This window comes from Chiloscyllium plagiosum, chromosome 12 (assembly GCF_004010195.1).
Source record: "Chiloscyllium plagiosum isolate BGI_BamShark_2017 chromosome 12, ASM401019v2, whole genome shotgun sequence".
NCBI classification, from domain to species: domain Eukaryota; kingdom Metazoa; phylum Chordata; class Chondrichthyes; order Orectolobiformes; family Hemiscylliidae; genus Chiloscyllium; species Chiloscyllium plagiosum.
The window spans coordinates 53,817,533-53,842,312 of record NC_057721.1 but is presented as its reverse complement, the minus strand read 5'-3'; the positions used below and the strand labels follow the sequence as shown (position 1 = coordinate 53,842,312).

Genomic DNA, 24,780 nt, shown 5'->3' with positions numbered 1-24,780 from the left:
ATCTTATGGAATACTGGACATTCAAATCCCTCAGCTGCCTTTTTACCTCATAATAAGGTTTTTTTTTAATGGGGATCATAAATGCAGAGATGCCGCTATGCCTGGAAATGTCTACTTTAAACAATGGCAGGGCAGTGGTCAGTTCTCCCAATTCAGGTATTTTTTTTGTTTGATTTGTTTTAGTGGGCAAACAGAAACTGCTGGTAGCAGGACAGCAGCTACAGTGAAACAAGTTCCATGCTTCAATAGATGTTTCTTCTCTCCTGACTCTTCTCTCTGAAATCTTTCCTGCCTTTAAGAAATTGTGTTTGAATTTAACTTTTGCCAAGAGGTACATTTATGGAATGTTGCAGGGATTGGAACAGCTTCTTTGTAAGTTGCAGTATCGTGTCTGTTGGGTTTTCAAATAGTTACATTATTCTAAATTCTGTTTTGTTTGTGTTTCAACCGTAGCGTGTAAATAAATTGTGTTTAGCTTATAGCCGAGTGGTTTGACCAGCTGCATTACTCCTGGAATATCCATTTCACATCTGTCTTTTAAATTAAAAAAAGTCAGGGCCTGGGCTACATTTTTAAAATGTTTTGAGGGGGTCTGGCCTGGTCCATAACACTTAAATACTTAACGAACCTACTTCCACAGCCCTCTGCAGTATAGAATTCCACAGATTCTCTACCCTCTGAAATTCCTTCTCTGTCTTCAATGTGTGACTCTTTACTCTGAGATTAATCACTCTGGTCCTAGATTCTCCCATAAGCTGAAACAACTTTCCACATCAATCCTGGCAAGTCCTGTAAAAATCTTGTGTGTTTCAATAAAGCCACTTCTCATTTTTCTATATTACAATGACTACAGGCCCAATCTACTCAACCTCTCCTCATAATACAGCCCCTCCGTATCTGGTATCAGCCCAGTGAATCTTCTCTGGACTGCCTCTAATGCCAGTGTACCTTTCCTGAGAACTGTTCACACTCTTCCAGCTGTATTCTACATTGTGCAGGAAAAGCTACGACAAGGTTAAATATTGGATTGATGTTCAAGATGTTCAAGGCCAAGAAATTACCATCTATGAACTGGCAAAATGGGGTAAAGTGTGGAAAAAAAGTGTAGCGTGAATTCTAATGGTGTTTCTGAGAGTGATGTGTAGGAGACAGAAAGGGTCTCCAACCATATGTGAGTTCTTACAGTATTAATTCTGCAGCTTGAATAGATTACACAATTAAATCAGGGCTCCACATACAAAAAGGAGAAGGCCTGGTGGCTGTGTAGATTTGATCACAGCCAAAAATTAAGAGGGTAAACTAACGAGAAGCAAAACAAAGGAATTAAACAGTTAGAAGGCATTTGGGGTCTGTTTTGAAGTATGAAATGGCCACTTTGTCTGGTAGGTGGTTTTGTGTGGAAAATGTCACGAACGTGCAACTAGTAAGCTAATACAAAGCTAATTGAATCAGATTTTGGAGCCAGTTGGCTGATTTGAATGTTAGATTGAACTTTTCCACAGTAGGAAAAGTAATTCTAAAGATCTTATTTTTTAGATTTTTGGTCTATATCCACAGGAGTATAAATCAAATGGTGTAAAAGCCGTGTTTCTGTTGGATGAAACAACTCAAATAAATGATTCTGAAACCTGCCAAAAGGGCAAGTGATGCAAAAGGAAAAATATAAAAAAGAAATTAAATATGTCTGTGTGATGATATGAGGAATTGATTTTGTTCAGGAGACCTTTTTTGCTGACAATAGCTGTGTTCATTTACAGCAGGTCCCAAGAATGCTATGCTTTACTGATATAAAGAGAAACTTTCAGAAATATTAACAATTCAGTTTGATGATTTCCTCTGTGATAGCTCTGCAGAATTTGAAAAATGTGTTACTAATATGATTAAAGATTGGAAACCAAGTTTCAGAGCTTTTAGAATGAACGGAAAATTTTACAGCACAAAGAGAGGCATCAGCATTTAATCTAAATATCTCTTACATGTTGTGATGGTTCCTGCCTCCAACATCCTTTCAAGCAATAAAATGTAGATATCTTCCAGCATCTGGATGAAATACAGACTTTCTGAAATCCTCTCTAAACTTCCTGTCCTTAGTTTAAGTCAAACCTTCTGCTTATTGACCCCTCTACTAAATGGAAAGGTTTCTTCCTATCTATGTTATTAATGTCCCACATAATTTTGTAGCACTTAATCAGATCCTCCCCACAACTTTCTCTGCTCTGACACATCCTTTCCATAATGTGGTCACCAGAATTGCACAGGCTACTTCAGTTATGGTCTAATAAATGTTATATACTATTCCATTAGAACTTCCCTGTTCTTGTATTTAATGCCTCAAATAGTAATGGCAAATATTGTGTATGCCTTCTTAACCCACCTTATCCATCTGTCCTTCTTCTTCAAGGATTGATACCAAGATCCCACTGTGACCATAATATGATAGTTATTTATTAAGTTGGAGAATACCTCAGTTTATTGTGAGACTATGGTCCTGAATCTAAATAAAGGAAGCTATGATGGCATAATGCTCAAGTTGGCTATGATAAATTAGCCATGATGTGGAGGTGCCGGTGTTGGACTGGTGTGGATAAAATTAAAAATCACACAAAACCAGGTTATAGTCCAACAGGTTTAATTGGGAGTACAAGCTTATATTCATAGTGTCATACAGTGATGTGAGACATTGAACAAACCTAGATTGCTATTAAATCTTCCATTTTTTAGAATGGGTTGTAGGTTTCGATTCATCAATATGCAAGTCCCAGAACTTCTTTCAAGTCACATTCCTGAGATGACATCTCAGCTAGATCACCCCATAGACTTATATGTATGTGTGTGTGCATGTGAGGGAGAGCGAGAGTGAGAGAAAGTTAGTGGGTTTTGCAAAGATTTGTAGCTTTTGTTGAGGTTCTGGATGTAGGTTTGCTCGCTGAGGTGGAAGGTTCATTTTCAGATGTTTCGTCACCATACTAGGTAACATCACCAGTGAGCCTCCGGATGAAGCACTAGTAACATGGCCCACTTTCTATTTATGTATTTAGGTTTTCTTGGGTTGGTGATGTCATTTCGTGTGGTGATTTCGCAGCAACAAACCCCAACAAACAGACAAAACATGTCCTGAAACTCCAGTCACTCTCCCCTACATCAAAGACATCCTGGAAATGACTGCCAGACTACTCAGATCCCTTGGCTTCATGGAAGGACACCACCTCCACTGAGACAACACATCCATCCTAGGACAAGCCAAACAGAGACATGCAAGAGAATTCCTAGAAGCATGTCATTCCAACCAGAACTCTATCAACAAACACATCGATTTGGACCCCATCTACCACTCTTTAAGACAAAGAATAGAAATTACATCACCACAGGAAATGATGCCACGACAGGAAATGACATCACCAACCCAAGGAAACCTAAACACATAAATAGAAAGCAGGCCATGCCATCAGCGCTTCATCTGGAAATTCACTGAAGATGTTACCTAGTATGGTGACGAATGTCTGAAAATGAACCTTCCAACTCAGCGAGCAAACCTACATCCAGAGTGAGAGTGTGTGTGCGCATGCTTGATATCACTTTCTCCCTCTCTCCCACACACACTCTCACATGAAATGTGCAATTTCAACAAGCTACATCACACTGCAGCACTCAAGAACTACAAACAGCAGAAGAAAAATATCTCTGTAACGTTTTCAAGAAAAACGGGTACCCGATAATCACAATTCGCCGATTCCTCAGAAACGAACCCAACCAAGCAGACACAATGCAACCAAAACCTACAGCCACATTACCTTACATCAAAGAATATCAGAAATGCCTTCCAGACAACTCAGACCCCTTGGTCCACAAACCTACCAACACACTTAAACAGCGACTAATGAACCTCAAGGATCCATTAGATACTACCAGCAAAACTAATGTCATTTATAAAATAGAACATAGAACATTACAGTGCAGTCCAGGCCTTTCAGCCCTCGATTTTGCACCAACCTGTGAAACCAATCTGAAGTCTATCTATCGTACACTATTCCATTTTCATCCAAATGTTTGGACTTGTTGGGCCGAAGGGCCTGTTTCCACACTGTAATCTAATCTAATCTAATCTACTCTCTGAGTAAAGGAACTGCCTCTGACATCTGTCCTATGTCTATTACCCCTCAATTTAAAGCTATGTCTTCCCATGCTAGCCATCACTATCCGAAGAGCACTGTCCGACCTATCTAACCCTCTGATTATCTTATATGTCTCAATTAAGTTGCCTCTCAACCTTCTTCTCTCTAACAAAAACAGCCACAAGTCCCTCAGCCTTTGCTCATAAGACCTTCCCTCCATGACAGACAACATTCTAGTCAATCTCATCTGAACCCTTCCAAAGCTTCCACATCCTTCCTATACTGCAGTAACCAAAACTGTTAGCAATACTCTAAGTGCAGCCACACCAGAGTTTTGTGCAGCTGCAGCATAATCTCATGGTTCCGGACCTCAATCCTCTACCAATAAAAGCTAACACACCATATGCCTTCTTGACAACCCTCTCAACCTGGGTGGCAACTTTCAGGGATCTATGTACCTGGACACCGAGGTCTCTCTGCTCTTCGAAGCTACCAAGAATCTTACCATTAGCCCAGTACTCTGCATTCCTGTTACTCCTTCCAAAGTGAATCACCTCACACTTTTCCTCATTAAACTCCATTTGCCACCTCTATCTCAGCTCTTCTGCTTATCTATGTCCCTCTGTCACTCACAACATCCTTTGGCACTATCCACAACTCTACTGACCCTTAGTGTCATCTGCAACTTTACTAAGGCATCCTTCTGTACATTCATCCAGGTTATTTATATTAGAGATAAACAACAGTGGACCCAATACAGATCCTTGTGGTACTCCACTAGTAACTGAACCTCAGGATGAATATTTCCCATCAACCACCACCCTGTTTTCTTTCAGCTAGCCAATTTATGATCCAAACCATTAAATCACCCTCATTCCCATGCCTCCATATTTTGTGCAATAGCCTACTGTGGGGAACCCCATCAAATGCCTTACAGAAATCCATATACACCACATCAATTGCTTTACCTTCATCCACCTGTTCAGTCACCTTGTCAAAGAACTCAATAAGGTTTGTGAGGCACGACCTACCCTTCACAAAACCATGTTCACTATCCCTAATTGTCTTATTTCTTTCTAGATGATTATAAATCCTATCTCTTAGAACCCTTTCCAACACTTTACCCACAACCAAAGTAAGGCTGACAGGTCTTTAATTTCCAGGGTTGTCTCTACTCCCCTTCTTGGACAAGGGACAACATTTGCTATCCTCCAGTCTTCTGGCACTATCCCTGTAGGCAATGATGACATAAAGATCAAAGCCAAGGCTTGGCAATCTCCTCCCTGGTTTCCCAGAGAATCCTAGGATAAATCTCATCTGGCCCAGGAGATTTATCTATTTTCACACTTTTCAGAATTGCTAATACCTCCTCCTAGTGAATCTCAATCCCATCTAGACTAGTAGCATGTATCTCAATATTCTCCTCGACCACGTTGTCTTTTTCTCGTGTGAATACTGACAAAAAGTATTCATTTAGAACTTCCTCTATCTCCTCTGACTCCATGCACAACTTCTCACTACTATGCTTGATTGGCCCTAATCTTACTCTCGTCATTCTTTTATTCCTGATATAGCTATAGAAAGCCTTAGAGTTTTCCTTGATCCTATCCGCCAATGACTCCTCATGTCCCCTCCTGGCTCTTCTTAGCTCTCTCCTTAGGTCTTTCCTGGCTAACTTGCAACTCACAAGCTCCCTAACTGAGCCATTACATCTCATCCTAACATAAGTCTTCTTCTTCCTCTTGACAAATGATTCAACTTTCTTAGTAAACCGCAGCTCCCGCATTCAACAACTTCTTTGCTCCCTGACTGGTACATACTTATCAAGCACACACAGTAGATGGTCCTTGAATAAGCTCCACATTTCAATGTGCCCATCTCCTGCAATTTCCTTCCCCATTCTATGCATCTTAAATTTTGCCTAATTGCATCAGAATTGCCTTTCTCCAGCTATAAATCTTGGCCTGTGGTATATACCTATCCCTTTCCATCACTAAAGTAAACATAACCAATTTGTGGTCACTACCAGCAAGTGCTCACCTCCAAATCTAACACCTGGCTGAATTCACCACCCAGTACCAAATCCAATGTGGCCTCACCTCTTGTTGGCCTGTCAACGTACTATTTCAAGAAACCCTCCTGCACGCATTGGACAGAAACTGACCCATTTAAAGTTCTTGAACTATAGTATTCCAGTCAATATTTGGAAAATTAAAGACCCCATAATAACTACTCTGTCACTCTCACTCCTATCAAGGATCATTTTTGCTATCCTATCCTCTACACCTCGGGAACTATTCGGAGGCCTGTAGGAAAGGTCTAACGGGGTAACCTCTCCTTTCCTGTTTCTAATCTCAGTCCATACTACCTCAGTAGAGGAGTTGTCAAACATGCTTTCTGCAACTGTAATATTGTCCTTGACTAACAGTGCCACACCAACCCCTGTTTTACCATTTTCTCTGTTCTTACTGAAAATGCCAAACAAGAACTATAAAAAAAATACATCAGACAAGCAAGCAGGAAACTTGCTACCAGGATACATGAACACCAACTAGCTACCAAAAGACACGAGCTACTATCACTAGTTTCCATACGTACAGACAAAGAAGGACACCATTTTGACTGGGACAGCACACACATCCTAGGACAGGTGAAACAAAGACACGCACGAGAATTCTTAGAAGCATGGCATTTTAACACTATCAATAAACACACCGATATAGATCCTATCTACCTTCCCTTAAAAAAAAGAACTGGAAATGACATCATCCACTATAAGAAACCAAGACCTATAAATAGAGAGGCAGAACAATACATCAGCGCTTTACCGGACACTCTCTCTGATGATGTTACCTAGTATGGTGACAAAATGTCTGAAACCAAACATTCCAGCTTAATGAGCAAATTTACATACATTATAATCTTTTTCTGTAAATTTTGTGCCCTATGATCCAACTCCACTAGCTACCTGATGAAAGCGAAGCACTCCAAAAGCTTGTACTTCCAAATAAGCCTGTTGGACTATAACCTGGTGTTGGGCGATTTTTAACTATGGTAAGTTGGGAAAACGTTTTAAAGGGATGATGGTAGACAGGCAATGGCAAACATTTAAAGACCATAACAAGGAACTGCAACAATTGCTCATTCTTGTCTGACACAAAAAAAACAGAAAATGTGCCCCAAACGTGGCTATCAAAGGAAACAATAACCACACTATTTAAAAGGGAAATAAAGGAAAACAGGGAATTCATGGTGGGTTGTGAATTTAGGAGATATACATCCATAATATTTCAGTTTAGGAATAAACGTAAAGTTTGACTTGTGATCTTTTCTTTCTCTAATTGTCTATCAGAAGTTTAACATTGTTTGAAAAGAGGGAAGTGAGGCCAAGGCAGATATCCTAACTGTAATCTTCCACAGAAAACTACACACATCACCTTGCACCTTAAATAAAGTGAAAAAGGAAACCAGAATATTTACAGAGCAGTTAGCATAATTACTGTGGCCGAATCTTTTGTTTGAGATCAGGATCCCTGCACCACAGAATCAAGTATGTATCTTGACCTTGCCCTGTTGTATTAACAATTATCAGAGAGATTGACCAGTTAGTGGCAGAGAGCCTTCAATTAAAGAGCTTCTGTTTCTGGGGGGGCCAAATAAAGAATTCAAACACTGAGTTGAGGTCTGCTGATATAGATAATGGAGGGAAGTATTACTTCAGGAGAGAAACTGTTGAAATTAAAAATGACTAGAAGTGAGATCTCTCTTGCAGTTGCTGCATTTGAGGATGACTTAGTCTTCCACTTTAATTGATTACCCATTGTCTGCAGGCAGGCAACCATCACAGCTCCAAACTGGCTTCCATCTTGGTACCCTTACACCTGCTAATGAAAAAGGGTCAGCATTGAAATGGTCACGTGGCCAAGAAGTAGCCTTCAGGGAAGTGAAAAAGCAGCTTTCGTCATCTAAGTTGTTGATCTGCTTTGATCCCAAGCAAGAGGTATTGCTGACATGCAGTACCTCCCCATACAATATTGGGGTAGTGTTAGCTCACCAGTGGCCTAACGGAGAGGAGTGCCTGATAGCATATGCTTCGTGGGCTTTGGCTGATGCAACTACAGATTTGGCAGCCATCTTTGGTGTGAAAAAGTTCCACTAACACCTTTATGGATTTAAATTTGTAATAGTAATAGACCACAATCTGCTGATGAGGCTATTTAAAGAAGACATGTTGGTGCTGCCTATAACTTCTGGTTGAATTCTGCAATAGGCCCTTATTTTCAGTGTGTACACATACTAGTTAGCACACTGTCCAGGAGGCCAAGTGGCTAATGCGAATGCCTTGAGGCTCCTCCCACTTGCAGATACTCCCTCGGTGGTGCCTGCCTTGGAAGAGTCTATTCTGGTTTTAAACTTCCTGGGCACCCTTCTGGTCACCGCTGACAATATCCACCTATGGACACCAAAAGATCCCAGCCTAGCAAAACTAAAACAGCGAGTGGTAATGGGGGAAACAGAACGGCCATCACAACCAGGACTGAAATCTTTCTGGACCCACAAAACCAGATCACCATCGAGGATGCCATTTTACTGTGGGGAGCAAAGATGATTATCCCAAGTAAAGGTCACCTCCAGATACTGGCTGAACTCCACCAGGGCCTTCCAAGATGAAAATCTAGCAAGAAGCTATTGATTGGATGCTGACAGAGCTGCATTGGAGGGGAGGGCCCAGAGTGCCAACAAGGACAAGAATTACCGTTGGCTGAGCCCCTACATTGTGGGAATGACTGGGTAACACGTCAACAATGATGGTCCCTTCATGGCCTCAATGTTCCTGATCATCGTGGATGCCCATTCAAAGTGGTTAGACGTACATAAAGTTTATTCAGCAAACTCAGGAACGATGATTAAAAGCTGCGAGCATCATTTGCAATACGAAGACTCCCAAAGTCATTAGTCACGCATGCGTATTTGCTGGTGTCGAATGGCATTTTTGCATGTTCAGCTAGTTCCATACCATCCATCATCCAATGGTCTGATGGAAAGAGCAGTCCAAACATTAAAACAGGCTGAAAGAAACAGTCTACAGTTTCACTCAATACCAAACTGACCTGATTCCTGTTCAATTATAGGATCACCCCTCTCGCAATCACAGGATAGTTCCTGCAGAGTTGCTGATGGGAAGAAGACTCCGCACCAGGTTAAACCTGATATTCTTAGACCTGGGGGAGAGGGGGAAGTGGCAGTAGGAATACCAACGGTGGCCACATGCCTTCTGTGAGTGAGAGGAACAATTTACTTCAGGGAAGGAAGTTTGATGTGAGGGTCAGGGTTTGTGTTCAGGTAAAAACAATGACTGCAGATGCTGGAAACCAAAGTCTAGATTAGAGTGGTGCTGGAAAAGCACAGCAGGTCAGGCAGCATCCGAGGAGCAGGAAAATCGACATTTGGGGCAAAAGCCCTTCATCAGTATAGGCAGGGACCCTGCAGAATGGAGAGATAACTGAGAGTGGAGTGGGGGTGGGGAGAAAGTAGCATAGAGTACAATAAGTCAATGGGTGATGCCCTGGGGTTGAAGTGTTCCAAGGCAGAAGATGAGGTGTTCTTCCTCTAGGCGTCAGGTGGTGAGGGAGCGGTGGTGAAGGAGGCCCAAGACCTGCGTGTCCTCGGCAGAGTGGGAGGGGGAGTTGAAATGTTGGGCCACAGGGTAGTGGGGTTGATTGGCGTGGGTGTCCCAGAGATGTTCCCTAAAGCGCTCTGGTAGGTGGCGTCCGGTCTCCCCAGTGTAGAGGATACCGCATCGGGAGCAACCGATACAATAAATGATATTGGCAGATGTGCAGGTAAAACTTTGATGGATGTGGAAGGCTACTTTGGGGCCTTGGATGGAGGTGAGGGGGGGAGGTGTGGGCACAGGTTTTACAGTTCCTGCGGTGGCAGGGGAGGGTGTCAGGAAGGGAGGGTGGGTTGTTGAGGGGCGTGGACCTGACCAGGTAGCCACGGAGGGAACTGTCTTTGCGGAAAGCTGAAGTGGGTGGGGAGGGAAATATATCCCTGGTGGTGGGGTCCGTTTGGAGGTGGCAGAAATGTCGGCGGATGATTTGGTTTATGCAAAGGTTGGTAGGGTGGAAGGTGAACACCGGGGGGTTCTGTCCTTGTTACGGTTGGAGGGGTGGGGTTTGAGGGCGGAGGGGCGGGATGTGGATGAGATGCGATGGAGGGCATCTTTAACCACGTGGGAAGGGAAATTGCGGTCTCTAAAGAAGGACGCCACCTGCTGTGTTCTGTGGTGGAACTGGTCCTCCTGGGAGCAGATATGGTGGAGGGGGAGGAATTGGGAATATGGGATGGCATTTTTGCTGGAGGTAGGGTGGGAAGAGGTGTAATCCAGGTAGCTGTGGGAGTTGGTGAGTTTGTAAAAAATGTCAGTGTCAACTTGGTGGTCATTAATGGAGATAGAGAGGTCCAGGAAGGGGAGGGAGGTGTCAGAGATGGTCCAGGTGAATTTAAGGTCAGGATGGAATGTATTGGTGAAGTTGATAAATTGCTCAACCTCCTCGCGGGAGCACGAGGTGGCGCCAATGCAGTCATCAATGTAGCGGAGGAAGAAGTGGGGAGTGTTGCCAGTGTAACTACGGAAGATGGACTGTTCTACATAGCCAACAAAGAGACAGGCATAGCTGGGGCCCATACGGGTTCCCATGGCTACCCCGTTGGTCTGGAGGAAGTGGGAGGATTTTGAAGGTAAAATTGTTATGGGTGAGGATCAGTTCAGCAAAAAGAATGAGAGTGTCAGTGGAAGGGTACTGTTGGGGACGTCAGGAGAGGAAGAAATGGAGGGCTTGGAGGCCCTGGTCATGGCAGATGGAGGTGTAGAGGGATTGAATGTTCATGGTGAAGATGAGGCGTTGGGGCCGGGGAAATGGAAGTCTTGGGGGAGGTGGAGGGCGTGGTGGTGTCTTCAACATCTGTGGGAGTTCCTAGACTAGGGGGGAATAGGACAGTATCGAGGTAGATGGAGATGAGTTCAGTGGGGCAAGAGCATGCTGAGACAATGGGTCGACAAGGGTGGTCAGGCTTGTGGATCTTGGGAAGGAGGCAGAACCGGGCAGTGCGGGGTTCCCGGACTATGAGGTTGGAAGCTGTGGGTGGGAGATCTCTTGAGGTGATGTATGGTCTGGGAGATGACAGTTTGGTGATGGGGGGGTGGGGTCATGGTTGAGGGGGCGGTAGGAGGAGGTGTCTTTGAGTTGGCATCTGGCTTCAGCAGTGTAGAGGTCAGTGCGCCAAACTACCACTGCACCCTCTTTATCTGCTGGTTTGATGGTGAGGTCGGGATTGGAGCAGAGGGAGTGGAGGGCTGTGAGGGTGGGAGATTGGAGTGGAGGAGGGGGTAGACGGGTTGAGGCGGTTAATGTCTCGGCGGCAGTTGGAAATGAAGAGGTCGAGGGCAGGTATTAGGACACCACGAGGTGTCCAGGTGGATGCAGTGTGTTGGAGGCAGGCAAAGGGGTCCTCGGAAGGTGGGCGGGAGTCCTGATTGTAAAAGTAAGCTCAGAGGTGAAGGCAGGTGAGGCAGTCCTGAACAAATACGTGGATCACCAGGAAGCTGCTACCACACAAACAGGGCAGGAGCAAAACATACCTGGCCCCTCAGAACAGCCAAAAAGGCTGTCAGAAACCATGGGTTCTCCTCAATTTGTCTAGTGTCAAGGAAATCTCAGAGGCAGGATGGAATCAACCTCAATACTATTATTGCCAAAGGGGATGAAGAAACCCTCCCGAGATGACTCCGGGTGCAAGAAATGGGCAATGGTCCGGTACATGCTGACTATTTTAGATTCCAAGTCAGAGGAACCGTACAAGGTACAAAAATGTCCCAAGGAGAAGTTGCAAGAGATCTATATCTCTGGACTTAGTGGGGAGGGATGTCATGTTTGGAACCATGGCCAAATGGATCTCATTGATTATGAGATCCTTGATTGGGGTTGGTAGCCTGAGATCCATGATTGGATTGTTCACCTGGGCCAATCAAGGAGCCCTAGCTGCCAAGTATAAACAGGAGCATCAGAAAGTCTCAAATGTATGGTGCTTGAAAAGCACAGCAGGTCAGGCAGCATCCGAGGAGCAGGAGAATCGACGTTTTGGTGATGAAGGGTTTTTATGTTTACTGGAAACATCTCGACTCTGATCTCCAACATTTCCAATCTTCACTTTCTCCTGGTGTCATTCTAAGGAAAGTCTCCTCATTCTAGGGACTAGCTTTGAGCTAGCTGGTCAGAGCCCATGTACTGTGCACTTGTAACTGAAAGGTGACTTGGTGATGCGATTCCGGCCTGTGAGCTGTTATTTTAAAGGCCGAGACTGCTTGACTGGAAAGAACATGTAAGATGTTCACACGTGGAGACTATGGCAGCAGTACCTGTTCTTACAGAGGTTAGATTGCTAGACTCTCAATTCCCAGGAAAATGTTGAAGATGCCAAGTTATAAATGATCATGCTTTTAAACTGTTCATTTGCTTCCAAGATAGAGTACGGTTGGGTCTAAGGAAGAGCTATTCAGCATTTTTACCTGGATAGAAAGTCTATATGAAGCATGTGGCCATATTAACAGATTTTGAGAGAAAGAGAGTTGTGAAACCATGGAAGTATTGGGTTGCAAGTTTGCCCAAAATATGATAGAACTTCATAGGCTTCAGTTTGCCAGGATTGGAGGTGAGCAGGGGAGAGAGAGAAAAACAGAGAGAAAAAGAGAGAGAAGTTATCAGCTGACAATCTACATGGTTCATTGCACAGAACTGTGGGTGGGTGCTTGCACTCAGGTTGAAAAGATCAAATTCATGAGTATTTAGAATAAACCTGGAAGATTGACTCAGCTTACATGAGAGGGAGAATCTCCAGGGGAATAAAAAAAATCTTCAGTGCGACAAGCAGTTCTGTGGTTACCAGGATAGAAAATGACCAGAGTGGAAATAAATCCTTTGGAGCTCAGAACAATTTTGAATTGGATCCAGAAATCAAATGACAACCGAAAGGACAGTAGATTTTTTGGTTGTGTTTCTAAGTAAAATAGGAAAGCAGTTTTGTTTAGTAACTTTGAATATAAGTTGCCCAGAAAAAATGTAGCTTAGTCAGTGATGTTTTTATTCTGTTTGCTACAGTTAGGTTTTAGAATCTGGAATCTTGTTATGTCAGATGGGTGTTATCCAGGAGAATTGCAGTATTAATTAGCATTGGGGTGGAATAGAAGGGGCAAACATGTCATTTAGAATTTAAAGAGAGGGTATCAAACTAGCAAAAGGGTACTTTACCTGAATGTTCATAGCATTCGTAACAAGGCTAATGAGTTAACAGTACAAATCATGACGAGTGATTGTGATTTAATAGTCATTGCGGAAAAATGATAGCATGATGGTCATGACTGAGAGTTCAATGTTGAGGGCTATCAGACTATTTGGAAGGACAGACAGGAAGGTAAGGGACATGGTGTAGCTCTGATATTTAAGGATGACATCAGGGCGGTGATGAGAGATGATAAGGTTCCATGGAAAATAGGGTTGAATCCATTTGGGTAGAAATTAGAAATTTAAAGAAGAAAACATCACTGACGTGCATAGTCTATAGATCATCAAATAATAATAATAATATCACATTGGGGCAAGCAATAAACACAGAGATAACTAATGCCTGTAAAAATGGAAGGCAATTGTCATGGGGGATTTTAACCTATATGTTGATCGGTCGAACCATTTCGGTCAGGGTAGCCTTGAGGAGGAGTTCATTAAATTTATCTGCGATAGTTTTCTTGAACAGTATGTAATGGAACCGATGAAGGAGCAAGCTATCCTAGATCTGGTCCTGTGTAATGAGACAGAAATAATTAATGATCTCATAGTTAGGGTTCCTATTGGAAGGAGCGATCACAGTCTGGTTGAATTTAGAATACAGTTGGAGAATGTGAGGATAAAATCCAATACTAGGGTCCTGTGCTTAAACAAGGGAGACTATAATAGGATGAGGGAGGAGTTGGCTAAAGTAGACTGGAAGCAAAAACTTTATGGTGGGACAGTTGATGAACAGTGGAGGACCTTCAAAACAATTTGTCAAAGTGCTCATCAAAAAGTATATACCAGTCAAAACGAAGGAAAGAGGGAAAATGTGTAACCTGCCTTGCGTGTCTAAGGAAATAAGGGAGGCTATTGTATTGAAAGAGAATGCATACAAAGTGGCCAAGATTAGTGGGAAACTAGAAGATTGGGAAAGCTTTAAAGATCAACAGAGCAACAGAAAATCACAAAAAAGAGCTATAAAGAAAAGTAAGGTAGATTATGAGAAAAAAAACTAGCTCAAAATATAAAGACAGAGAGCAAAAGTTTCTATAAATATTTAAAACAAAAAAGACTGGCTAAAGTAAACATTGGTCCTTTCGAGGATGAGAAGAGGTATTTAGTAATGGGATATGAGGAAATGGCCAAGACATTGAAGAGGTATTTTGTATTGGTTTTCACAGTGAAGCACAAAAACACCATGCCAGTCATTGACAAGGAGATGAAGGTTGGTGAGCACCTGGAAACAATCACTATTACGGAGGAGGTAGTGTTGTGCAAGCTAATGGAAGTAAAGATAGACAAGTCTCTTAGCCCTGATGGAGTGCATCCCACGGTGCTAAAAGAGATGGCAGGAGAAATAGCAAATGTGATAATTTTCCAAAATTCACTGGACGTTGGGACAGTTCCAGCAGATTGGAAAACAACAAATATGACATCACTGTTTAAAAAGGGAGTTAGACAAAAGATGGGGAATTATAGACCGGTTCGCTTAACTTTTGTAGTGGTGAAAATGCTTGAATCTATTATCAAGGAAGAAATAGCAAAAGATATAGATACGAATTGTCCCATTGGACAGATGCAACATGAGTTCATGAAGGGGAGGTCATGATTAACTAGTCTTTTGGAATTCAATGAAGACATTATGAACATAGTAGATATGGTATATCTAGATTTCCAAAAGGCATTCAACAAGGTGCTAAACAAAAGGTTGCTGCATAAGATAAAGATGCAAGATATTATGTGCAATGTATTAGTGTGGCTAGAGGATTGGTTAACTACAGGAAGTAAAGAGTGGGAATAAATTAGTGCTATTCTGGCTGGCAATCAGTGACTAGTGGTGTGCCTCAGGGATCAATGTTGGATCTGCAATTATTCATAATTTACATAGATGACTTGGAGTTGGGAACGACATGTCATGTATGTCAAAGTTTGCGAATGAAACTAAGATAAATGGTAGAGCAAAAGTGTACAGAGGACTGTGAAACTTTGCAAAGGGACATAGATAGTTTAAGTGAGTAAGCAAGGGTCTGACAGATGGAGTACCATGTTCATAATGTGAACTCATCCCTTTTGAGAGGAATAACAATGGTAAAAAGTTGCAACATGATGCTGTGCAGAGGGACCTGGGTGTCTTTGTGCATGAATCACAGAAGGTTGGTCTGCAGGTGTAACAGGTAATTAAAAAGGCAAATGGAATTTTGTCCTTCTTTGCTAAAGAATTGAGTTTAAAAACAGGGAGGTTATGTTGCAGCTGTACAGGGTGTTGGTGAGGCCACACCTGGAGTACTGTGTGCAGTTTTGGTCTCCTAAATTGAGAAAGTATGTACTGGCACCAGAAGGGCGTGCAGAAGATGTTCAATAGGTTGATTCCAGAGTTGAGGGGGTTGGCTTATGAGGAGAGGCTGAGTAAACTGGGATTACATTCAATGGAATTTAGAATAATGAGGGGGGATCTTATGGCAACATACAAAATTATGAAGAGAATAGATAAGATAGAAATAGAGAGGATGTTTCCAATGATGGGTGAAACTAGGACAAGAGGACTGAATTGAGAAGGAACGTCTTCACTCAGAGGGTTGTTAATCTTTGGAATTCCATGCCCAGTGAAGTAGTTGAGGCTTCCTCATTGTTTTTTTTATATAGCTTAGATAGATAATTTTTTGCACAGTAAGGGAATTAAGGATTATGGTGAGAGGGAGGGTAAGTGGAGCTGAGGCCATGAAAAGATCAGCCACGATCTTATTGAATGGCGGAGCAGGCTTGAGGGGCCAGACAGCCTACTCCTGCTCCTGGTTCTTCTGTTCTTCTGTTTGGTCTGTTGTCGATCAGGCTAAGGGAGATAAATTCCTCCTTCCTTATAGACAATAGGCTGATTATGAATTGTTCAGGTGGTGTTTGATGTCCACATATTTAACTGACCCGTGATTGCTTGAATCTGGCTACAAAAGACACTGATAACTGGGACAGAATACAATTATTGATAAAGGGAATCATCCTTGGATATGTCATGGCTGAAGTGTTCAGGAGGACTCAGTGAAATACTATTTGCGTTTTCAAACAATGAAACATTGGCTTTTATTCCTGTGCTTCCTGTTTTCTGATATTTTCACTCGTTCCTGTTTATGGATGCAATTCTTTAACAAATGCATGGGCAGCTCAGTGGCTTAGTGGTTAGCACTGCTATCTCACAGCACCAGGAACCCAAATTCAATTCCACCCTCAGGTGACTGGTTATGTGGAGTTTGTACGTTTTCCCTGTGTCTCCTCTGAGTGCTCCAGTTTCCTCCCATAGTCCAAAGGTGTGCAGTCTAGGTGGATTGGCCATGGGGACTGCAGGGTTACAGGGATTGGATAGGGGAGTGGGTCTGGTGGGATGGTCTTCAGAAGGTTGGTGTGGACTTAATGGGCTGAATGGTCTGCTTCCATACTGTATGGATTCTATGATATTAACATATGATAATAATGTATTTTCAGTGGAATCAATGTCAAGACACCCATATCACCCAGTGATCTGGATTATATAACTGTAAAGCCTTCACCTCGTTCAGGTAGGAGAAATATAAATTATTTGCAATGATTGTCGCATTAGATGTTTTATCTGTCAGATGGAACACGAGTAAGAAGAATGTTACAGTAATCCTTTGCTGCTGTAAAGATAATATATTCCAAAGCATCAGTTTGCTATAAAAGGGGGAAACTGTGACAGAATAGAGAACCATTTGTACTGAATGGCACAATAGCAGCATGAGGGCAGGTTCGGAGACACACTGTTAGAGGTTGACCCTGTTTGGAGCTCCAGTAAGTCATGGCAGCCATTTGCATGGAGGGCTATTGTCAACCATATAATCCAGTCAACATGATGCTTTGTGTCTATTGCTAGTGAAAGAGGCTTGTTGATATTGCAGTGAAGTTAATAGTTAGTGTGCTCATCGCCTTTGCACAGACTTTGTATTGTATCCCTACCCATGCCATATGCCTACATAACTGGCTCTAGTCTGCTTACCAGGGCAATAGGATACTAGGTGAACCCCAAAACATTTCCCATTGCCAACTTTCAGTTATATTGCCGTGTTAATAGAGAAGAATTACCCACAGAGATTCATGAAAGTATAAATGAACTAAAATGCACATGGAAGGCTAAAAATTGATTAGCTCCTACTTTCAGGTCTATGATTCACTGTTTGCCATGGTCAGCCCTATTGGGGCAGGTAGCCAATCACAATACTTGCTTCTAGCTGGCTGAATGTTCGAAACAAAACCCAGTGGTATTCGTGATTTGAGCTTGCTGCTCCTAAAGGGAAACTGCTTTAACTTTGAGAAAGTTACTAGAGACTGTCATGCAGGAACAATTATAAGAAAAAGTACCCCTCCTGGCAAAGTGACAGTAACAGAGAACTTCCAGTTTGTGGAATGAGATCCAGGCTGTTGAATGCAGTGTTGGAATCCTTAGACCAGGTGTAGACAGGAAGTGGAAGGAAGTTTCCTTGGGTGTCAGGAGGCCCTTTTCTAACACCCTAAGGAAGTAGCTAGCCATACAGGTCAATTCCTAGAACCTCACTTGGAGGTCGTGGTGTCGTTATAGTGCGTCAATGTCACATGGGCAGTCAAGATATTGAATGCAGTATACACAGATCTTGTGTCATTACAATTCATGAGATTCAAACCACACTCAATACTGTGTAATAGGCCGTACATGTCAGCACTGAAATCAGCCAATAATGTCAAACACCTATACTCAAATGATCCTGATACAATTGGCAATTTTAAGGGTGGTACAATATTACATCTTAAAGGTGATGCAACCTCATTAATGGTTATCCAAGGAAGTGCAGTGTGCTCATCCAGGAGGAGTGAAGCAAAATGTTATCATTTGGACCACCACAGTTTGGTGTAGCTCCATTTATATTTGTTCTAAAGAAAGATGGCAACGTAACATCTATCTAAATCCAAAGTGCCACAACCTGTCATTTAAAAGGTGCCTGTATGAAATACTGATGCTGGAAGAATAAAATCAATTTGCTCAATCTCTCTTTATAGGATGGTCCTTTCTTTCTAAGAACAAGTCTGGTGAACTTTCATTGCACTTCCTTTATTTAATTCAAGCATGACTTAACCACTGCTGTACTCAAATCCTTTTGTAATAAAGGCTAACGTTCCTAATAGTTCACTGTACCTGCAGATGAGCCTTCAATGACTTAGTGATCAGAACTCACAAGTCTCTGTGCTTCTAAACTTCCCAACCTCTCACCATTTAAGAAATCTCCGCACACCTCTTCTTCCCACCAAAGTGAATAATCTCATTGTTCACATTTTTTTTTCTATCTGCCATGCTCTTGCCCAATCACTAAGGCTGTCCAAATCCCTAAAGTTACATTACATATTTCTCACAACATATACTCCTATTTAAGTTTGTATTATCTGCAAATTTGGAAATATTATATTTGGTCCCCATGTCCAAGTCATTGATAAAATATTGTGAATCGGGGGGGCGGGGGGCTCAAGTACTGATGCTTGTGATATCACATGAGTCACAGATTGCCTCTGCGAGAATTGACCAATTAATGCTTACAGTCTTTGTCTGTTAGCCAACCCTTAATCCATGCTAATATCTTACCTGCTATCATTTGCTTTAATTTTGCTAAGAAATCTTATCGCCTCTGCGAGAATTGACCAATTAATGCCTACAGTCTTTGTCTGTTAGCCAACCCTTAATCCATGCTAATATCTTACCTGCTATCATGTGCTTTAATTTTGCTAAGAAATCTTATCAAAGCCTTCTGAAAATCCAAACATGCTCCAACCATCCACTCACCAATATCAATTCTGTTTGTAATATCCTCAGAACTCAAACAAGTTTATTAAGCATGATTTTCCATTCACAAACACATGCTGACTATGGCCAACTTCTTATTTTTATCTCTTATTTTATCCAAATGTCAATTTATCACATCCTTTATAATAGAGTTGCCCTACCACTGATGAAAGGCTGGTCAGTCTTTAGTTGCCTGCTTTTTCTCCTGCCCCTTTCATCAATAGTGTGGTGTCATTTGCAAGCTTCCAATCATGTGGAATCATCTGGAATCATTAGGATTTCGGAAGCTAATTATCAAAGTCATAGAGTCATGGAGGTCAACAACATAGGAAAAGGGCCTTCAGCCCATCGCATCTGTGTCAGTTGGAGACAAGCACCCAACTTTTCTAATCCCATTTGCCAGCACTTGGCCCCCAGCCTTTAATGTCTATGTATTGCAAGAGTACATCAAAATGCGTCTTAAATGTTATGACTGTTTCTGCTTCCACCACCCTTGCAAACAGTGAGCTCCCACCACCCTCTGAGTGAAAAGGTTTTTCCTCACATTCCCTCTAAATCTACTGTCCTTATCTTAAATCTATGTCATTGGTCCCTGCATCAATGGGGAAATGTTACTTCCTGTTTTCCCTATCTATGCCCCTCATAAATTTATACATCTCAATTATGTCCCTTTTCAATCTCCTCGGCTCTAAGAAAAACCTTTCAACTCATTTGATCTCAACTCTCTGTTTTCTGTTAGTTTCCAATCTATTGGGACTTTTGCCATATCCAGAGAGTTTTGGAATATTACAGCCACTATCTCTGTTGCTACTTCTATTAAGATCCATTAGATCCTGAAGACTTATTTGCATTTAATCCCAATACTTTACTCAATACTTTTTCCCTAATGATGATTGTTCTAAGTTCTTCCCTTTCTATAACTTCTGCATTACCTGTTGCTATTGGGATTGTACTCCATCCACTACCATGGAAACTGAGACAAAATATTGATTTATTGTTTAGTGATAGTAGTGAGGTCAGCCAGGTGAATCTCATAGAATATGATTTCCCTGATTGGGGCTGTTGTTCTGGTTCAAACAGGGAGCCCTGGCTGACTGTTAAAAACAGGAGTGTCAGACATCCTGTCACTCTGAGAACTGCCTCTGTGAGAGATGGATCATTGTTAAGCACTCTCTATGTGTAAATAAAGGTTGACTTGGTGTCAGAATACCGGTCTCTGTGGACTTCTTTCAAACATCTCTGCCATTTTGTGTTTCCCACCATTAACTCCCCATCTCATCCTCCAGTGAACCAACATTCACTTTAGCTACCCCCTTTCCTTTTCTGTTCTTCTAAAAGCTTTTTTAGAATCAGGTTTCATTTGCTTTTTGTTTTATAATTTGCACTAGTTTTCTTTTAAAACTTATCTTTGCTTTTTTTATTGTTTTAATAATTCTTGGTTGATCTTTAGAAGTTTCTCAATCTTTCAGGCTGCCACTGGCCTTTGCAATATGGCATGCCTTAATTTTTGAATTTATGTTATCTTTAACTTCTGTCTTTAGCCAGGGATGTTTATCCCTCCTCTTACCATCTTTCCAACCGTCTGGAATATATTTTAGTTGGGAGCAATTGATGTATCTTCTGAAAGATTTGCTGCTGCTCATCAATTGTTCTACCTTCCAGTTCAGTAGGATCAAACGTGCTCTCATGCTCATGTAATTACTTAGGTTTAACTCCAGAATGCTTGTTTGGAATGTCCAGTTCCTTTCCCTCAGACTGAATTTGAAATTCTAATATGGTAAATTCACTCTTCTCTCGAGGATTCCTCACTGTGAAATCATTTATCAATCCCACCTCATTACATAATACCAAGTCTGGAATAACCTGCTCCATGGTTGGTTCCATAGCACATTGCTCCAAAAACAATCTTTAATAAGTTCAATGAACCTCCCTTGTTGCTATTCCTGTAATTTTGATGAATGTTTATTAAAATCTCCCATGATTATTGAGTACCTTCCTTATAAGCCTTCAGTATTTCCTGGTTTATGCTAAGCCCCACTACAGGGTGACTCTTTTGAGACTTAAAAATTAGTCCAATAGAGGACTTCCATCCCTTGTTATTTCTTATTCTGACCTAGACTGCTACGTCTTGATCTTCAGATCTTCAGTGCCTTTATAATTTCCCACTGATCTATCCGTTACGAACAAACTACTTAATTTCCTTTCCTTCCTGTCTCTCCTTTGAAACATTGAGTACAGTTGGATATTCAATTCCCAAACCTGGTTCCCTGTAGCCACGTTTCAGTAATTGTTACCAACTCATCTCTATTTGCACTGTTAACTCATTAATTTTATTCTGAATGCTTTGTGCATTTAGATACAAGGCCTTTAAATTTGTTCTATTATCAAATTTCCCAAAACTTCTTCAATTGATTTGGTGCATTATGATGTTCTTACATTCTGTCCCTTCCTTTAGTTTTCTGGAAACAATTAGTCTCATCACCTATCTGCACTCCTCCCTTCTGCTTTAGCTTTGAGTTTTGAATTTACTAGACAACTGGAGTCTTCCCTCTCCCCACCCCACATTGCTATTTAATTCAAAGTCCAAGTTATGCATTTCACCAAGACATCCTTTTCTTTCTTTTCTTCAGTGTTGATACTTTGAATATTCCATTCCCAGTCCTACTCACCAAACACCCATCAGGAAATCAGCAGGATCAACAACAGGAAATTATACCAGAAGCAGTTACCTCTGCATTTGTCTTGCAGTCCCTTTAAGTTGTAAACCATCCACCTTGTATAGGTCCCAGCTGCTCCAGAACTGGTCCAAAAGCTTCAAACATCTGATGTGCTCCCTTCTACTCTAGTTCTCCATTTACATGTTTAATTGAGTGATCCTCATATTCCCATGCTTACAAATACATGGTTCTCGGAGTAATCCTGACATTACTATTCTCGAGGTCTTGCTTTTTAATTTCCTTCATAAGTCCTGAATTCTGCTTTCAAGACCTTAGAAATAAGGGACCACTCATTCAAGACAGAGATGAGGCGGAACCTATTTTGGCTGAGTGATCTATTCCTGCTCCTAATTCATACGTTTGCTTTGTTACAATGTTATCATTCTTCTCTTGCTTTTTAAAAACTTTTTGTCTCAAGACACAGTAGAAATCCATTGTTTGGCAATCTTATTGTTTCAGAAATTGTCATGAATCATTTGAATGATGGACATCTATAGAGAAGGCCATTGATTTCAGTGTCTTTCAATGATTTTGGTTTTTCTTTCAACTGCAGACCCTGGAAAATGTTTCCCTGGGAAGCCTCTACTTTCACCATCTGGATTTTATTATCAGGATCAGTGGATGTCAACAAGCTGCAACATTCAGCGTTTCAACACTCCTGCAACTATTATAAACTGTCTCCGTGGGAAAAGTGTCTACATTTTTGGAGATTCCACTATACGTCAGTGGTTTGAATATTTGACAGAATTTGTACCAGGTTAAGTGTGTTGTTTCTCATGTTTATTCTGGTCTAATCTAAGTTTTTTTCATTCACTTGTGAGGCATGGGGTCATTGGATGGCCAGCAGTTATTGCCCATACCTGATTGCCCTTGAGAAGGTGGTGGTGATCTGCTATCTTGATTTCTGCAGTCCATTTCCTGTAGGTAGACCTACAATGCCATCAGGGACAGAGTTGCAGGACTACAGTAACAGTGAAGGAGTGGCAATATATTTGAACCAGGATGATGAGACTTCGAGGGGAACTTACAGGTGATGATGTTATGGACCAGACCAAACCCCCTCAAAATGTTCAGCCCTAAGGTTTTCCTATTTTGAAGGTAAATGTAAGCTGCTATTCATGACTTTTGAGAAGATTTGTAGCTCAGGTTGAGGTTCTGGATGTAGGTTTGTTTGCTGAGCTGGAAGGTTCATTTCCAGACGTTTTGTCACCCTACTAGGTAACATCTTCTGTGGGTCTCCAGGTGAAGCACTATTGATAATTCCTGCTTTCTATTTATATGTTTGGGTTTCTTTGGGTTGGTAATGTTGTTTCTTGTGGTGACATCATTTCCTGTGGTAATGTCATTTCCTGTTCTTTTTCTCAGGGGGATAGATGGGATCTAACTTGATGTGTTTGTTGATAGAGTTCCGGTTGGAATGCCTTGCTTCTAGGAATTCTCGTGCATGTCTCTGTTAGGCTTGTCCTAGGATGGATGTGTTGTCCCAATCAAAGTGATGTCCTTCCTCATCTGTATGCAAAGATAATTGAGTACTTCCTGTTTCACCATGAATTCCACATTCCAGCACCTTTTTTGGCAACAATCCTTCTGAGTTACATATCTCCTCATTTCTCAACATCAAAGATTGACATGATCCCGTGTCTCTTAATATTGTAACGTCTTTACCTGCGCTCCTGCCTATGTGAGCAAACCTTACCGTCACAAGTATATGGTTTAAGAAGATCTGGCACATTCTCCTTAACCAACCTCTGACTAGGTTATACATTCTGGTGCAGCTTTCTAGCTTCCACTGTGCTTTCCTTTGCCACTTTATCAAAATTCACTGGTTTACTCTGTTTTCCTACATCTGTCTTCCCAATGCAAAAGATTTTCCTAACCCACCAACACTGTGACTTCATGTGGCCTACATTGTTGCAATGAAAACTTTTCACTTCTTTCCCATTTATGGATTTCCTTTTTATCCTGAGCTAAGTTATTTCTTCACTGAGATCTACCTTTCCCTTTCCATCTGAGGATTTCTCTTTTCCCTAATTTCTATCCCTCACAGATTGAAATTGATGTTGGAAGCCAAATTTTGGTTTTTGAACAATTCATAATCATCAGCCATTTCAGCTGCTAACCTTGCCATTTTAACTCTCTGCTCTTCCACATAAGTTCTCATTATTTCATGAACTGAATTTTTAAACTCCTCCAAAATAATCGTTTCTCTAAGAGTGTGGTATGTTTGCTCTATTGTTAATGCCTTTATCCACCTATCAAAATTACTTTTTTTAATCCTTCCAAATTCAATGTAGGTTTGATCAGGGTTCCTCCCTAGATTCCTGAAACATTGTCTGTTTGCATCTGGCACAAGCTTATATGAACTTAAAATAGCTTTCTTCACTTCCTTATACTCCCCAGACACTGCCTCGGAATACCTTATTAATATCTCATTAATTTTGTTTGGATCAACAAAACCCACATGGTCACTGGCCACTGCACTTGTTTAGCCCATCTTCTCAAATGAGATGAAAAAGACTTCTACATCCTTCTCATCAAATTTAGGCAATGTTTGGATATATTTAAATAGATCGCCACTTGGTCTTTGTTCAGCCTCACTCTCTTCCTCACTAAGTCTACTTTCTACCTTCACCTCCATTCTTTTAAGCCTACTTGCCTATATTAGTACCAATTTCTGAAGTTCAAACTCTCTTTCTTTCTCCCTTTCCACACTCTTTTTTTCCTTTCTTCTCTCTCTCTCTCTCATGCTTCTCTCTCTTTTTTCCTTTTCTTCTCTCTCTCTCTTTCTTCTCTCTCTTCCTCCTTTTCCT

At 41.5% G+C, this 24,780-nt stretch overlaps 1 protein-coding gene across 4 annotated transcripts in view; it reads left to right on the top strand.

Moving 5' to 3' along the window:
• The window catches only part of LOC122555564 (NXPE family member 3-like), a 72,771-nt gene that overhangs the window by 31,299 nt on the left and 16,692 nt on the right, over nt 1-24,780 (top strand). For 3 of the 4 annotated variants that reach the window (XM_043701593.1, XM_043701591.1, XM_043701592.1), the window contains exons 4-5: nt 16,916-16,989; nt 22,524-22,727. In XM_043701593.1, coding sequence (XP_043557528.1) covers nt 16,916-16,989; nt 22,524-22,727 — 278 coding nt within the window. Of the gene's footprint in view, nt 1-16,915; nt 16,990-22,523; nt 22,728-22,894; nt 23,069-24,780 lie in introns of all 4 variants that reach the window. The other variant, XR_006313302.1, reaches the window with a different exon arrangement.